The 12,467-nt window shown below is 45.3% G+C and overlaps 1 protein-coding gene across 1 annotated transcript in view; it reads right to left on the minus strand.

The window, feature by feature from the left end:
• FAM171A1 (family with sequence similarity 171 member A1) overlaps nucleotides 1–3,442 on the minus strand; it is a 126,933-nt gene extending 123,491 nt beyond the window's left edge. The window contains exon 1 of the mRNA XM_032349494.1: nucleotides 3,081–3,442. Coding sequence (XP_032205385.1) covers nucleotides 3,081–3,177 — 97 coding nt within the window. The 5' untranslated portion in view covers nucleotides 3,178–3,442. The remainder of the gene's footprint in view (nucleotides 1–3,080) is intronic.
• Between the last annotated feature and the right edge of the window lie 9,025 nt (nucleotides 3,443–12,467).

The raw sequence follows: 12,467 nt of genomic DNA on the forward strand, positions 1-12,467 counted from the left end.
TCCTTAGATGAAGTGACAAAGACTTGTTTAATAAAGACGGCGTCATTTAGTTTCAGGGATCTAACTGTAATACTACAGTAGACAGTATCTATCTATGGGCTCCAGGTTTCTAAGTAATTTTTCCTAAGCCATTTCTAAACTCTGTTGGTGTGAGCTTGGTATGAGTACAAGGCATGTTCAAAGCATTATTCAAGGAACCATTTCTACAACAGAAGCAAAACTTACTAATTAGGTTTTAGGGAGAGTAAAGGTAAAGATTGAAGTTTTCCTCTAAACAGTGCGTTATGTTGCACTATTATGTGAGCAGTAGCTGTCTTCAATCCTTGACTCATTCAGCACTACCTGAGCACCAACTACATACGAAACAGACTCCAACCTGCTGGGGAACTGCAGAGTGAAATCAGATGTAGCATTTTCCCTCCCCCTGTATGGGATGGGGGAGAGAAGAGGTGAATTAGAAACAATGTTTTAAGTTGAGTGTCAAGATGGTTTGAGGAAAACAGATGGGGGAAGGTGATCTTCCAACATCAAAGGAGCAACTGTCCACTGTCTTAAAAATGGTCCTAGCTCAGGGCTGCATGGCACAGTTGATTAAGTGACTGACTCTCGATTTCAGCTCAGGTAGTGATCTCTGGGTCATGAGATCGAGCCCCTTGTGGGGACTGTGACAGCCCCGCCTGGCCCTCAGTGGGGAATCTGCTTAAGATTCTCCTCTCCCTCTGCCCCTTCCCCCAGCTCTGCACAGTCTTTCTCTTTAAAATAAATAAATCTTTTTTTTTTTTTAAAGATTTTATTTATTCATTTGTCATAGAGAGAGAAGCGAGAGCAAGTACAGGCAGACAGAGTGGCAGGCAGAGGCAGAGGGAGAAGCAGGCTCCCCGCCAAGCAAGGAGCCCGATGTGGGACTCGATCCCAGGACGCCGGGATCATGACCTGAGCCGAAGGCAGCCGCTTAACCAACTGAGCCACCCAGGCGTCCCTAAAATAAATAAATCTTAAAAGAAAAAAAAAAAAAAAAGGTCTTGGCCCAAAACCTAGATGACTGATAGTGAGGCTGTGACTTCTGGTGGAGCTCCTGGGCTCAATACTTTAAGAAGCAGTCCTACCGGGTCAAGGCAGTAATCCTGGGGGAAAAACATTCCAAAACACTTGGTCTTACACTCAAACCGTACCATATACTAAGGCACTCCAAACCATAGTATAAATACCCCACTGGTTGACCATTTCTCACCCACTTCAAAGAATATTCCATTTCTGGCAGTTTAGTTATGCAATCTGATTTTTAGCAGTAAGACTTCTGTAAAGTTTGGTCTTCAACCGTTTTAAACCTAGCAGGTTTCGTTCATGACTTTTTTTTTCATTTGAGGCCATGCCTTCCACTATTTTATAAGGGCATGAACTTAATGTTTCTATATATTCTGATTTCAAGTGCAAAACACTCACCACGTTCTTTGGAATTAATAGCCTCATTGAAACACAAATATCATATTCATTAAAATAGCTGATTCCAAGAGCAGTAGGGTATTAATGAAAGAGACTATAATTCTACACCGATGATCTAATGTTCTAAACATTCATTTCCTACTGAAGAGACATATGGGTCTTTTTGTACCTTGCCAATGTCCCCCTTTCCACAATATACATTACTAAATTTATACACAGTTCATAACAGTCCTATTATATCACAGCTATAGAAAAAAAACAATGATGAAAGAGACACCAGCAAATGATCCAGCAAGGGACGAATAGGCAAACCTTTAATTCAACATGTAGGTAACAAACTAAACCCAGCTGTGGATAGGTAGGACCTTCTTTGCCTGTCACAACATCATGAGTGGAAGTCCACCCAGGGTTCTCTGCCCCTGGACAATATTTGAATATTTGCTACAAGGGAAGGAGGTAAGCATGAAGAAAAGGGGGTAAGTCAGGGTTTCTGCAAGAGGATGGTGACCGCTTGGATGAGGTGCTCCTGGTTCATTCCATCCACATGGTAGACCTTACAAGCCTCACACCTTCCTACCAGGAAATGACATGGGCAAGGAGGCCGGGGGTGGGGGTCTACAGAGCTGTAGGGACACTCTCTCCAGAGCCCAGAGAGGCCCCAGGAAGGCCCAGCAGCGGTGTCCGGGGTGACCGCATCTGCTCATCTGCTCCGGCCTCACTCACCCTTTTGAAAAGACAGGCAACACAGAAGCACTCAATTTTGCAAAGGAAGCTTCGGGGTCCCCCCCTCCAAATAAATTCTTATTTTAAAAACAAAAGACAGGCTTGTGGCCATCACTCCCAGGTCTGGAAAGCAGATTTGCAGAGGCCAAAGATTAGACAAAAGGCATGCGCTGGCGACATACAAACCTAGAAATGATTTTTTTTTTTTTTTAAGTGATTAAGGCCTCCCAGTTCTAATTTTGTCTACCCTTTTGGGGATGATTCCTGGGGCGCTGAGCAAATCTCCTAAGGCCTGGAAAAGACGTCGGACAGGGAGGCGGATAAGACCCTGAAACTTTCCCAAACTGCGGCAGGCTGGTGGCGGGCAGCGGCCACAGACCTCGGGTCCCAGGGCGCGGAGGGCACTCCAGAGGCGGCGGCCACCTCCTCCACCGCCACAACAAAAGGGCCGAATTCAGCCTTCGTACTCGGGTGTCCAGGACCCAAGCCCCAAGGGGGATCGGACGGCGGCGACCCCGGGGCAGCCCCTCTCGCCGGGGCGAAGGAGAAGATGGAGCCTCGTGTCCGTGTCACGGCATAAAGGAAAAGACCTTTGGAGGCACGTAGACGAGTCCCCCAAAGCAGCAACAGCTGGTGCCACCCGCGCGCCCCTCTGGCCTCGGCCTCGGACCCCGCCGGAGCCTCTGCCCGGAGCACCTCGGCGTCCCCCGGCGGCGCCGCCCCCTCGGGAGCGAGGCGCGGGGGCTGCAGGCCCGGCGGCTGAGGCTGCGGCTGGGGCTCCGGCAGCTCGCCGACACAATGCGGCCCGAGAGCCTCCCCGCCCGCCGCCGCCACTGCGGCAGGCCCGTGGCCGACACAAAAGCCCACCGGCCGCCGGCCCTCGCGCCTCCCCGGCCCCGCCACCGCGCACCGACCTTGGGCTCCGGCGCCGGGCTCCCGCAGCGTCTTGGTCTCCGCCTTCCAGACGTTGCAGCCCAGCAGGCAGAAGAGGAGCGCCGCGGACCTGCTCATCTCCGCGCCGCAGGGCCCCGGGCGGCTCGGGCTCGCCGACCACCGGGACGGAGCGGCGCGTCAGGGGCGGCCGGGCGCCGCGCCTCCCTCCATGTCGCCTGGCTCCGCGCGCGCCGGGCCCGCCGCCCGATTGGCCGCGCCCCCGCCCGGCGCGGCGCCGGGCTCCGCAGCCCACGGCCGCTCCCTCCTCCGCGCACCCCGGTGGGTTTCCCCGAAGAGCCGCGGCGGCGGCACCGCCAACTCTTTAACCCCTTCGTGCCTCCCGCCCCGCCCGCGGGCGGCGCCCAGGCCCCGCCGTGGTGCCACCTGGCGGCCGCGGCACCGCGCATGGAGGGGGCCGCGCGCCCACGAGCCCCGCTCCAGCCCGCGCAGCGACGCCCCCTCACCTCCGCCCGCGCGCCCTCGAGCCTCCCCAAGGACCTCGAGCGCGACCTTTGGCTCCAAGACAGTCTCAGCACCAACCGTCCACCCCCACCCCTCCGCGAGCCCCCTCTATTTTGTAGAAAACAAAACACCTGCTTTTCTGCGCGGAGGACTTCGCACCTGTTCACGCAGGGTCCTCAAGACGCCATTTATGTCTCCGGGCGTGGCCTGCCTCAGTTTCCTCGGTATAAAGCAACCTGCAGCTACTCAGGTCTGCCTATGTTCCCCAAGGTTGACCTGACACCCAGTGTTAAAGGTCCGCGGAAACAGAATCCCTATGCCTGTATAAAATGTAGTAGGTCCTCTGTGCCTAAGCGCTGACAGATGAAGGGCTCTACATAGAATGGTGCTTGGCTATTTCTAGAAGGTTAGGGTAGGGAAGAAATTACTTTTACATATATTGAGGGCCTAGGTACCCCCCTTTTTTTAACGTTTGTCTTCACAATATATGATTCAAGAGATGGGTGGTGGTATCCCCATTTACAGATGAGAAAAAAGAGGCTAAGGAGGGTTAAGAATATGTCCAAAGTACATAGCTGGTCAGTGGCAGAGCCAAGGCTAAAGAAAATAATCAGTCTGGCCCTAAGGTTAATGCTCTTCACAAAATCCTTGCTTAGGTACACCCATCTCATCCTGCCTCAGTTTCCCTTCTTCAAATGGCTCCTGTCTATATGTCTTCCTCCATACAACCTTCTTGTTCCCCTCACTCTGGCCACCCCATCTCCCAACAAGCACTGCAGTGACCTTCGGACCTCTGTGCAGCACCCAGGCTCTAAGGAGATCCACACCAATCTCATTGTCTTCCCGGTGCTGCCTCTAGAACCCCAGGCCAGAGGAGGGTTATTTCTGTAATTTTATTAATTGGGCATTAAGGCAGGGCAGGCAGTGTACCAAAAAGAGAATGAAGGATGGCACTTGCCCAGTTGGCTTATGATAGACAAATCATTGTGAGACACAATAAAAACCAGGAGGTGGAGGAGACCATATGGGTTTTATTGTCACCCTCAGGACCAATGCTACAATTAGTGTAAATTGTGCACCTGCACAGGGTGGCAGGTAGTCAGAAGGCGGAAGGAAAACCCACAATTAAGGACTGCCTGATCCCTGATCCCTCCTCCTTCTGACTCCCAGAGTCAAAGCCTTAGGGCTGTTCCAGGGTCCACCTCAGAGCCAGAGCAGGAAAGCGAATGGAATGACAGTGCAGCTAAACCCTCAACCCCAGCTGAGTCACCAGCCTGCAGGAGCACAGAGTCCAAGCAACTAGATTGCTGGGTAGAGCATGACTCCATGGAGGAGGGCAGTCCTGAAGTTTTCAAGTCACTTCCTGGGTAGTGGGCTGCTTCCTAAAAGATGTAGCATTAAGCCCCATTCTAGAGTTGAAACTTCTCACTTCAAATATCTCGAGGATGTGCCTCGGTCAGGGATGTTGGGGATGTTGGCTCTGAGAAAGAGAACCAGCCTGAGCCAAAAACAAACAAGCTAAGCACATTAACCAGGCTGATTATTGGATCACCTGGGACTCCTAAAAATTGTGAGAGCTGAAGTCTCAAAAAGGAATGAAGGAAACGATTATTGGGGGGGGGGTGGATTCCTTATATATGCCACTCTCACTTAAAACAACTTCCTTGGGTAGTATTAGGATTCCCAAATTATAGATGAACAAACAAGTTCAGTGACAATTTGCTCAAAGTATCCAGGTCTGATGACAGCGAACTCAAATTCCCTGTAAAACTGTTACCTCCAAGAATGAATTTCATGCAGATAATTCAAGTTACCTCTTGCTGTGTCCAAATTAAAACCTGTTCTAATATCCGTAATGTCTGAATCTAGTTAATGATATCCAGTAAATAATATGGTGCCAGTGTTGATCTCCTGGTTCGGTAATGTACTATAGTTACATAAAATGTTACAATTGGTTTGCCAGGGGCGCCTGGGTGGCTCAGTGGGTTAAGCCTCTGCCTTCAGCTTGGTTTATGATCCCAGGGTCCTGGGATCGAGCCCCATGTCGGGCTCTCTGCTCGGCAGGGAACCTGCTTCCTTATTTCTCTCTGCCTGCCTCTCTGCCTACTTGTGATCTCTCTCCCTCTGTCAAATAAATAAATAAAATCTTAAAAAAAAAAAAAAAACACCAATTGGTTGGCCAGGGGTGGGGCTTGGTGCAGGGTGTAACTGGACCTGTCTGTAGTATTTTCATATTTTCTTGTGAGTAATAATTATTACAAAATTATAAGTTAAAACACCTGTACCATACGATTTTTTCCCCTAAGCTTTATTATTTCCTCAAAACACTGGGGTTTGTGATCCTAGTGTAGAACAGAATTTTTAAGAGTGGGAGGAATCTTGGGGCGCCTGGGTGGCTCAGTGGGTTAAGCCTCTGCCTTCGGCTCGGGTCATGATCTCAGGATCCTGGGATCAAGTCCCGCATCGGGCTCCCTGCTCAGCAGGGAGCCTGCTTCCCCCTCTCCCTCTGCTGCTCCCCCGACTTGTGCTTTCTCTCCTTCTCTCACTCTCTGTCAAATAAATAAATTCTTAAAAAAAATAAAAGAGTGGGAGAAGTCTTAGTAAACACTAAATGGTTAGTCAAGTCAAGCTGGGTCACATTCATGACTGTGGCTGCTCAGGTATGATGGATGATATTATTGTGTAAGATTTCTGTAGATGACATAGCGCTTTAGGAGTTTATGTACCTTTAGAGCAAAATGGAGGCTTGAATAAATAGTTTCAGAAATACCACCACCGATCCACTTTGGGAAACACAAAGAAGTTATTTTGCACAGTGTACCCAGTAAGCCTGTTTCAAACCCCCATTACTTGGATGTTTTCAGTTACTTGGGTGGGAGGCTAAGAGCACAAATTCTGCTAAATCACATAAATAACCATACTTACATATCATCTTCCCAGAATTATGCAAGAGTTAATAATCACAATTTTTTGCTACTGGACTAAAAGAATATGGTTTACCTTTCCTCGTTTTCTAATAATCAGAGTCCAACTCAGTAACTGTGGGGGAAAAAAAATCAGTGCTTGAGAGGGAGTGTTTGCAGAACAATGGGAATTAGAAGTGTTCTTTTCCTTCTAGAACTTTCCTGGTTGCTCTTATTAAAATCTCACATTGTTTGAGTAAAGATGAATTACAACTGTACTTATTTGAAATTGCTTAGAAGTTGCCTGACTGCAGCATTTGATTTCAATTTTTCCAGTCCTCTGCCAAAAAGCAGTGATGCTATATACAGAACTTTTCCTGTCTGAATTTTCCAGAGACCTTGATTTCAGAGGCTCTGTGTCAAGGTTTCCTAGCCCAAGATTATTTATTCTATTGAAATCTTTCCTGATGTTGGTGCCCATGCAGTGGAATTTTAATTGTCTGAGTTTACTTCAAGAGGCATTCTCCTACCTTCTCCCTTGTCTCCTCCTACTCATTCCCCCCACCTCACCCCCAACATCTGCCCCGAGTAAGAAGCTGCTTGTGAACAACACTGATTATGAGGTTTGCACAGATCAGGAAGTGTGTCATGGACATTCCTACTTCTGCTTGCTGATGCTTTTATTAAAGTTAGATAAAATGTAGCCATAGGTAGAAATTGCAAGCTCTCAGCATGTTTTTCAGAAGCTGTTTGCCATCCATCTGAACAAGAAAAATGTAGAAAAATGAAGGAAAGTAAACAGAAAACTTCCAAAAAAAAAAAAAAAAAAAGAGAGAGGGAGAGAGAGAGAGAATGAGAGAGAACATAAAAATCAGCTTAAACTCTCAACTTTTCTGTTTGTGAAATCCTGAGTGAAAACCAATGGTTTTCTTAAAAAAGGGAAGAGGAGGGGGAAAAAAAATTAAGTTATTCCTCCATAGTCTTTCAAAGGTCTGGTTTTGTGTCCAAATAGGAGTCCTTGGTTTCAAAATGGATTCTGTGTCTCAAATGTCTATTTTAAGTCAGTGGCATTTCTCACTCAGTGTTCTAAATTCTGATTGTTAACCCCTCTGCCCAGTAATGTGTATGAACGCAGGGCAAATAGTTCCACTGTAAATATGCCTGAGCCCTATTTATACTTTTTGCTGAAGGAATATTTATTCCTGAGTGTAAGGGGGTAGACACAGAGAGAGGGAGAAGCAGACTCCCTGAGCACGGGGCCTGGTGTGGGGCTTGATCCTAGGAGGTCCCTTAACATGTCCTCATTTTAAAAATTCTTTTATCTTTTTGTTTTTTGGCTTGGATGACTTCTGCTGCCCTGTCCTGTAGATCACTGATCTGTTCATCTACAGCTTTTGATCTGCTGTTGATTCCCTCTGGTGTATTTTTCATTTCAAGTTATTGTATTTTTCAGCTCTGATTGGTTCTTCTTTATATTTTCTTTTGATACCAGTTAGAGTTCCCACTGAATCCATCCATTTAATATAATATTGAGGTATGTGCCCTCTATCCCTACACTTTGAAGATTTTTGATCAGGAAGGGATGCTGAACTTTGTCAAATGCTTTTTCAGCACCTATTGAGAGTATCATATGGTTCTTGTTCTTTCTTTTATTAATGTGTTGTATCACACTGATTGATTTGCAGATGTTGAACCAACCTTGCAGCCCTGGAATAAATCCCACCTGGTCGTGGTGAATAATCCTTTTAATGTACTGTTGAATCCTATTGGCTAGTATTTTGGTGAGAATTTTCGCATCTGTGTTCATCAAGGATATTGGTCTGTAGTTCCCTTTTTTGATGGGATCCTTGTCTGTTTTGGGGATCAAGGTGATGCTGGCCTCATAAAATGAGTTTGGAAGTTTTCCTCCCATTTCTATTTTTTGGAACAGTTTCAGGAGAATAGGAATTATTTCTTCTTTAAATGTTTGGTAGAATTCCCCCGGGAAGCCGTCTGGCCCTGGGCTTTTGTTTGTTCGGAGATTTTTGTTTCAATCTCCTTACTGGTTATGGGTCTGTTCAGGTTTTCTATTTCTTCCTGGTTCAGTTGTGGTAGTTTGTATGTCTCTGGGAATGCATGCATTTCTTCCAGATTGTCAAATTTGTTGGCATAGAGTTGCTCATAGTATGTTCTTATAATTGTCTGTATTTCTTTGGTGTTAGCTGTGATCTCTCCTCTTTCATTCATGATTCTATTTATTTGGGTCCTTTCTCTTTTCTTTTTGATAATTCTGGCCAGGGGTTTATCAATTTTATTTATTCTTTCAAAGAACCAACTACTAGTTTCGTTGATTTGTTCTATTGTTTTTTTGGTTTCTATTTCATTGATTTCTGCTCTGATCTTTGTGATTTCTCTTCTCCTGCTGGGTTTAGGCTTTCTTTGTTGTTCTTTCTCCATTCCTTCAGGTGTAGGGTTAGGTTGTATACTTGAGACCTTTCTTGTTTCTTGAGAAAGGCTTGTACTGCTATATATTTTCCTCTCAGGACTGGCTTTGTTGTGTCCCACAGATTTTGAACCGTTGTGTTTTCATTATCATTTGTTTCCATGAATTTTTTGAATTCTTCTTTAATTTCCTGGTTGACCCATTCATTTTTTTTTAAAGATTTTATTTATTTATTTGACAGAGAGAGAGAGATCACAAGTAGGCAGAGACAGAGGTAGAGAGAGAGAAAGGGAAGCAGGCTCCCTGCCCAGCAGAGATCCCGATATGTGGCTCGATCCCAGGACCCGGGGATCATGCCCTGAGCCGAAGGTAGAGGCTTTAACCCACTGAGCTACCCAGGTGCCCCTGACCCATTCATTCTTTAGAAGGATACTGTTTAGTCTTCATGTATTTGGGTGCTTTCCAAATTTCCTCTTATGATTGAGTTCTAGCTTCAGAGCATTGTGGTCTGAAAGTATGCAGGGAATGATCCCAATCTTTTGATACCAGTTGAGACCTGATTTAGGACCGAGGATGTGATCTATTCTGGAGAATGTTCCATGTGCACTAGAGAAGAATGTGTATTCTGTTGCTTTGGGATACAATGTTCTGAATATATGTATGATGTCCATCTGGTCCAGTGTGTCATTTAAGGCTTTTACTTCCTTGTTGATATTTTGCTTGGATGATCTGTCCATTTCAGTGAGGGAAGTGTTAAAGTCCCCTACATTATTGTATTATTGTTGATGTGTTTCCTTGATTTTGTTATTAATTGGTTTATATAGTTGGCTGTTCCCACATTAGGGGCATAGATATTTAAAATTGTTAGATCTTCTTGTTGGACAGATCCTTTGAGTATGATATAGTGTCCTTCCTCATCTCTTATTATAGTCTTTGGTTTAAAATCTAATTGATCTAAGTATTGCCACCCCTGCTTTCTTCTGATGTCCATTAGCATGGTAAATTGTTTTGCACCTCCTCACTTTAAATCTGGAGGTGTCTTCGGGTCTAAAATGAGTTTCTTGTAGGCAACATATAGATGGGTTTTGTTTTTTATCCATTCTGATACCCTGTGTCTTTTGATTGGGGCATTTAGACCATTGACATTCAAGGTAACCACTGAGAGATATGAATTTAGTGCCATTGTATTGCCTGTAAGGTGACTGTTACTGTATATTGTCTCTGTTCCTTTCTGATCTACTACTTTTAGGCTCTCTCTTTGCTTAGAGGACCCTTTCAATATTTCCTGTAGAGCTGGTTTGGTGTTTGCAAATTCTTTCAGTTTTTGTTTGTCCTGGAAGCTTTTTATCTCTCCTTCTATTTTCAATGATAGCCTAGCTGGATATAGTATTCTTGGCTGCATGTTTTTCTCGTTTAGTGCTCTGAATATATCATGCCAGCTCTTTCTGGCCTGCCAGGTCTCTGTGGATAAGTCAGCTGCCCATCTAATATTTTTACCATTGTATGTTACAGACTTCTTTTCCTGGGCTGCTTTCACGATTTTCTCTTTGTCACTAAGACTTGTAGATTTTACTATTAGGTGATGGGGTGTGGACCTATTCTTGTTGGTTTTGAGGGGGGTTCTCTGCACCTCCTGGATTTTGATGCTTGTGTCCTTTGCCATATTAGGGAAATTCTCTCCAATAATTCTCTCCAATATACCTGCGGCTCCCATCTCTTTTTCTATTTCTTCTGGAATCCCAATTATTCTAATGTTGTTTTGTCTTATGATGTCACTTATCTCTCGAATTCTCCCCTCATGGTCCAGTAGCTGTCGGTCCCTCTTTTGCTCAGCTTCTTTATTCTCTGTCATTTGGTCTTCTATATCACTAATTCTTTCTTATGCCTCACTTATCCTAGCAGTGAGAGCCTCCATTTTTTATTACACCTCATTAATAGCTTTTTTGATTTCAACTTGGTTAGATTTTAGTTCTTTTATTTCTGCAGAAAGGGCTTTTATATCTCCCGAGAGGGCTTCTCTACTGTCTTCCATGCCTTTTTCAAGCCCGACTAGAACCTTGAGAATCATCATTCTGAACTCTAGATCTGACATATTACCAATGTCTGTATTAATTAGGTCCCTAGCCTTTGGTACTGCCTCTTGTTCCTTTTTTTTTTTTTTTTTTTTTTGGTGAATTTTTCTGCCTTGTCATTTTGTCCAGATAAGAGTATATGAAGGAGCAAGTAAAATACTAAAAGGGTGGCAAAGACCCCAGGAAAATACGCTTTAACCAAATCAGAAGAGATCCCAAAGTGTGGGGGGAGGGGGAGAAAGGGGATAAAAAGAGGTTCAGAAAAAAAAAATTAAAAAAAAGAATAAATAAAAAATATAAAAGAGAAAAAATATATATATTAGATAAACTAGATAAAAAACGTTAAAAAAAGAAAAGAAAAGTTAAAAAAATTTAGCAGCAGAAGAAAAATAATTGAAAAGGAAAAAAAAAGTTTAAATTAACTGCAAGACTAAAGAATCATGGGGAGAAAGCCATGAGTTCTGTGCTTTGCTTTCTCCTCCTCTGGAATTCCACAGCTCTCCTTGATATTGAATCTGCACTCCTTGGTAGGTGAACTTGGTCCTGGCTGGATTTCTTGTTGATCATCTGGGGGAGGGCCCTGTTGTAGTGATTCTCAAGTGTCTTTGCACCAGGCGGAATTGCACTGCCCTTACGAGGGGCCGGGCTGAGTAATCGCTCGGGTTTGCTCTTTCAGGAGCTTTTGTTCCCTGAGCGCTTTCCATAGAATTCCAGAAAACCAGAATAAAAATGGTGTTCTCCTGGTCTCTGGCCTGGAGGAGCCGAGAGCCCGGGATCCCACTCCTCAGTGTGCCCTCAGATAACAGCACCTAATTACTCCTGTCTCCCTGGCCTCTGGCTGCGCTCCGAACTCACAGAGCCTATGACCGGTTCAAGGTAACCCTGAGCTGAGAGCTCACTCCTCAGCTCTGTCTCTGTAGTCGGCTTCCCCGCTCTAACACCTGCAAGCTCTGCGACACTCAGACACCCCCGATCCTTCTGTGACCCTGCGGGACCTGAGGCCAAGCTGACCCCGTGTGGGCTTCACCCCGGTTTAGCCTCTGGAGTGATGTCCCTCAGCAGAACAGACTTTTAAAAGTCCTGATTTTGTGCTCCATTGCTCCGCTGCTTGTTGGGAGCCGGCCCCTCCCCCCGCAGTCTATCTTCCTGTCGCTTTGGATTCACTTCTCTGCCAGTCCTTTCAGAAAGTGGTTGATTTTCTGTTTCTAGAATTGCTGTTCTTCTCTTCAATCTCCCGTTGGATTTGTAGGTGTTTGCAATCTTTAGATAAGCTATCTAGTTGATCTCCTGTTACCTGAAGTAGTCTCAGCCTGCTACTTCTCCGCCATCTTGACTCCTCCGGAGCCTCCTTTTTTCTTTTTTTTTTTTATTGCATCTCCTTAATAACCTTTTGATTTCAACTTGGTAATATTTTTGTTCTTTTATTTCTGCAGAAAGGGATACTCCAGTGCCTTTTGTGCTTTGTTCAAGCCCAGCTAGTATTTTTATAATTGTTATTCCAAACTCTAA

Source organism: Mustela erminea, chromosome 6 (genome assembly GCF_009829155.1).
Source record: "Mustela erminea isolate mMusErm1 chromosome 6, mMusErm1.Pri, whole genome shotgun sequence".
NCBI classification, from domain to species: domain Eukaryota; kingdom Metazoa; phylum Chordata; class Mammalia; order Carnivora; family Mustelidae; genus Mustela; species Mustela erminea.